At 35.9% G+C, this 4,892-nt stretch overlaps 1 protein-coding gene across 2 annotated transcripts in view; it reads right to left on the bottom strand.

Annotated features, from left to right (window-relative positions):
* Positions 1 to 350: 350 nt before the first annotated feature.
* Positions 351 to 4,892, bottom strand: part of LOC107692589 (OCIA domain-containing protein 1-like) — a 5,813-nt gene continuing 1,271 nt past the window's right edge. The window contains exons 4-8 of one of the 2 annotated variants that reach the window (XM_016491694.1): positions 4,278 to 4,325; positions 4,064 to 4,193; positions 3,668 to 3,828; positions 2,146 to 2,283; positions 351 to 1,539 (exon numbers count right to left, since the gene is read on the bottom strand). In XM_016491694.1, the coding sequence (XP_016347180.1) occupies positions 1,502 to 1,539; positions 2,146 to 2,283; positions 3,668 to 3,828; positions 4,064 to 4,193; positions 4,278 to 4,325 (515 nt within the window). In that variant the 3' untranslated portion in view covers positions 351 to 1,501. The remainder of the gene's footprint in view (positions 1,540 to 2,145; positions 2,284 to 3,667; positions 3,829 to 4,063; positions 4,194 to 4,277; positions 4,326 to 4,892) is intronic. The other variant, XM_016491695.1, reaches the window with a different exon arrangement.

The raw sequence follows: 4,892 nt of genomic DNA, 5'->3' as shown, positions 1-4,892 counted from the left end.
TGCTAGCTTTCCCAAGGCAGACGAACTTAGAGTGGTTACAATCAAAATCGCGCTCAAATTGATTTGATACTGATGCAATATTTACACTGAAGATTGCAGGCCGCTATGGTAAGGGGCGTGACATTTCCCGACCAGGCGCCGAATGCTGCCAATCACAACACACACTGGCCCAGCTAACCAATCACAGCACATTTCGTATTTCAGAAGGCGGGCCTTCATTTGATAAAGGAACTATTCGAGCTGTTCATGCAAGACTGGGGAGAGAGGTGTTGTAATAATGTAAAATATGTGAAAAATAATGTGTTTTTCGAACAACCTAGTATGAGAGCCTGTTCTAGTACACCCCCAAAACAAAATCAAGACTTTGTAAAAGAGCATAATAGGACCCCTTTAATATTTTTTTTTGTTTTTTCATCGATTCAATCCTGGGTCAGGTGTTCTATGCAGGCATTTTCTCTTAGTGGACTATATTTGTGTAAATGTATCCAACTGTAGGTTAATAAAACGGTTACATCCCAATACTCTTAAGACAATTGGTCCTATTAGACCTCAAAACTTGCAATTTATGAAGTGTGTATGTGTGTGTGTGATTACCGATATTATTACTGAAATTAAAATTCTTTATCTCTCGTCTGATGTCATCCCAAATCCCAGGGACATCGTTTTTATTTTTCAAAAAATAATTTCAGTGTATTTATGTACAATGTGTGTACAGAAATAAAATATGCCCAACTTGATTTTTGTGTTTCTTTTTTTTCCCCATTCAATTAGGATTGTTGTATGCCTACTGTATATTGTGATGTCTGTTTAAATTCAAAGGGTTTAATGTCAAATTATTTTACCATAATTATTGTGGTGTAGTCTGTCTTCGCAAAACTGTATCTGCTAATAATTGCTCATACTTCTGATTAGGGGGTTATGAATCTCAGGTATTAAAGGTGACATAACTCATTCTTGAAACAAATGTGCCGCTGACCTAATGATTCCTGCAATTGTAATTATGAAATGACAATCAGGGACAAACTTCATACAGTTTTGTAGACAGTAATATCAACTTCATGACGTGCTAAAAACTCGAAAATACTAGCAACTGGACTGCAGTGCTAATGGAACTTTGGGACCAGTTCAGTGAGTGCATAAGCACCAATCTTCCAGGAATGTTATAAAAAAACAAAAAAAAAAAGTTTAAAAATCTTGCTGCTATTATTAGATAATGTTTTACAAGGATAATTCACCTTCAGTTGGTCCCCATTGACTTGCGTAGTTTTTTTTTTTTTTCCGTTTTTCTCCATACTATTAAAAAGTCAATGGGGCGCAGCAACTGAAGGTGAAATATCCCCCTTTAAGCTGCACACAGTTTAAAAATAAAAATTGTCTAACTAAATTAAATAGGTACACAGTCAATGACAGACATTTCTCAGACACAGTTTGACATCTGTATTGTAAAAGACATCAGTTGCAGACAACGGTTCTAGACAGTGAAACAGTGTTGAAGCAGCTCTCATTCCTCCCATGTGTCTCCATATATATTCTTCTTCCCTGTTTACCAAAAAAAGAAATATATATATATATATATATATATATAATAATACATTAAAAATATATTAAAACGTTTTCTAAGCTATTATATGTAAACACGATTCTTACTTACAGAAATACAGAAAATAATTTTTATATAACTTTAGATAACGTCAGATTTAGCAAGTTGATGAAAAAATGATCACAAGTGACAGAACAAACGTATAATGTTAAAAAGATTAATTTTTGATCTTCATATTCATCAGAGAATCCTAAAAAAAAAAGGTTTCCACAAAAATATTAACCAGCACCACTGTTTTCAACATTGATAATAATAAGAAATGTTTCTTGCACACCAAATCAGCATATCAGAATGATTTCTGAAGGATCATGTGACACTGAAGACTGGAGTAACCAGTAAAGTTACCATCACAGGAATTTAAAACTTCCATAAATTCCTAATTTCTGTACAGAAAGGGGCTGCAGAATTATGAGGTGGCAGAAGTCAAACGTAGTAACTTTTATTTTCTACATGTACATTGGAGTTTTTTAGTTGAGAGGACATAAAAAACGACTTGTCGCATCATGACCGATTTGGACGAGGGTTAGTAGATTGTCAGGTCTCACCTCTCTTGGCTGGGATGGTCTCAGGTGAAGGCTTCAACAGTGTCTCTGGTTTTTCATAGTTTTCCCTGTTCTTACTCCGTAGCTCCTCATACAGCATGTGTTTCTTCTGTACATCCTCCTCAACGTAAGTTGGTTCTGCTGGATTGGAGGGATGTTGATTAAATACTAATTAAAATGACGTAAATAAAATTGTAATTTTGGGGTGAACTACTCTTTTAATATTCAGAGTAAAAAGATTCTGCTCAAATTAAAGCTATACAGCCAGTCTGTGTCCCTTAAGACATCACTACTTGCTGCCTTCTCAGTGACAAACTAATAAAACCAAACATTAATCTCAGTTTTATTGTTCATGATTGTTGTTGAATAAATGCTACAAACCCATATGCTACAATAAGTCTTTCTGTTGTTGGAAAAAAAAAAAGACATAATTTGGAATTTATATGAGGAATTTCACTGTCAGGTTTTGAGAGAGGTTTCTTAAAGGGATAGTAAACCCCAAAATTAAAATTCTGTCATTAATTACTCACCCTCGTTGTCGTAAAAATATCTTAATTCGTGTTTCGAAGATGAACGAAGGTCTTATGGGTTTGGAACGACACGAGGGTGAGTAATTAATGACAGAATTTTAATTTTTGGGTGAACTATCCTTTTAAGGCTTTACCTATTCATAATGTAGAGAGTGTGTAGAAACATGATAAATTAGAAAACTAGATGAGGTAAAATAAACACTGAATATGTGTTGATGTGTATTAATTCTGATGAAATGTCAGAAATTTCTCAAATGAGAGCAATCATGATTAATAATTGTGATCATTTTTGAGCAAAATAATTGTGATTATCAGTTTAACCATTATGATGAAGATGAAAGCACTTTAACTCTTTCCCCGCCAAACACAGAATTTTCCGGGTTTCTGCGTTCTCACTGGTATATGCTCGGGGGCGCTGTTACGCATCTCCTGAATGAGTCCAGAATGTCCCGATCAAAAACACATACGAGGAAGATGCAGAAATGAGCGATCATGTACTAAGCGGATGCATATGAAAAATAATGCGATCATCAACAATAAACAGCATTTAAAGGCAAACTGCCAAATGTTACAGAGTGAAATGTGGAGGTGAAATGTGAAATGATCCAGGAAGTGGCAACGGACTGTGCATGATTTGGGGGTGCTGATGGACGCGATCTACTGAATCTTTGCTTTGATCATCGTATTGAATATGATCCAGATGTAGTATTTGATAAAAATGCAATTTTCTCAGCTTTTTGCTCAAAATTTCTCAGCTTTTTTTAAAGAAACTTTCAAGTGTTGATAAAAAAATAATGCTTGAAGATAGAATAAAACTGATTTTTTTTTTTTTTTTATGGTAGAGGCTCTGTTCTTTATTTTGATGTATTGCATGTTCAGATATGCATACAACAAAATATTCTGGGGGTCATGAAATTTTAGTGAATGTGATCAAAAATGCTGGCGGTGGCTGGCAACTTTTTTCAAAAACGCTGGCGGGGAATGAGTTAACTTACCTGTAATTTGAGTGTCATATTGAGCTGCTGAGGACATGGGGTCACTGTTAGTGAAATCGCTAGAATAGGAGAATGACTGATTCCTCTGATCATCAAGTTGAAAGGCCGGCTCAAAATCAGCTTTGTTTGGATCACTCATTTCCGGGTGCTTATGGGTAAACCTGAAAAAGAAAAAAAAAAAAACGATGTGGGAAAAATCCTTTTGCGGGTAGTTACCAAACAGTTTTGACAACGATTTTGACCACTGTTTGAAAAAAAAAAAAAAGAAGCATTTTTCAAAATATCTTCTGTGGAACATAAAAGAATCCTTTGAGAATTTGGGAATGCTAGTGGCACAGAAATGGCACACTACACTTTTAAATGTTGCATGTTCCTGTTTGCTCATGTTGTGCTCACACTGGTGGTTGGTGGTGCTGTCTCTGTCTCAGTGCCTCCCCCAGTGGCGAATTCTCCAAGCTCTTAAATTTCTCCTGGCATGTCTTCATGTATGACATCTTCCCTCCCAGGTAGCCAAAAACACCAGCAACTAACACATATTTAACACATCGATACATACTTTTAATATTCAGTCTATCAATTATTCATCTCAGTAAGAGTAAATTGTACTCACAAGCAACTTTGGGCAAAGATCCAAATCTACCGGAGGCTGTAAGAGCACCTAAAACAAATAGATCAAAACATTTACACTACTGTTTAAAAGTTTGGAGTCTGTTCGTTTTTTTTAAAGGGGTCATATGATGCAATTTCAATTTTTCCTTTCTCATTGAAGTGTTACAAGCTCTTGGTGCATAAAGAAGATCTGTAAAGTTGCAAAGACTAAAGTCTCAAATCCAAAGAGATATTCTTTATAAAAGTTAACAGTCAACCACGCCTACCTAAAACGGCTCGTTCTAACACGCGCCCACATGTCTATGTCACTATGTGGAAACATTAGCATAATGCCGCCCAAATGTGCACGCAAAGAAAGAAGGCATGGTTTCAGGAACAGCAGTCGTGTTGATGCAGTCATGTCAGGGAGACGCTGTGCGTTTCAGTGCGAAAGCAAAAGCACTTTATTTGGCCTTCCGGAAGAAGGTGCAACTAGGAATCATTGGTTAAGAATTATTTACAACAGAACAGCACAACCCAGATGTTCGAATCTGTGCAACGCATTTTATGGACGACAGTTTTTTGAACCTAGAAGAGTACAAGGCTGGCTGTGCACAAAGGCTATTTCTAAAAAAAA

The sequence above is a fragment of the Sinocyclocheilus anshuiensis genome, unplaced genomic scaffold (assembly GCF_001515605.1).
Source record: "Sinocyclocheilus anshuiensis isolate Anshui unplaced genomic scaffold, SAMN03320099.WGS_v1.1 scaffold50, whole genome shotgun sequence".
Taxonomy (NCBI): domain Eukaryota; kingdom Metazoa; phylum Chordata; class Actinopteri; order Cypriniformes; family Cyprinidae; genus Sinocyclocheilus; species Sinocyclocheilus anshuiensis.
This window is presented reverse-complemented; position numbering and strand designations above follow the sequence as displayed.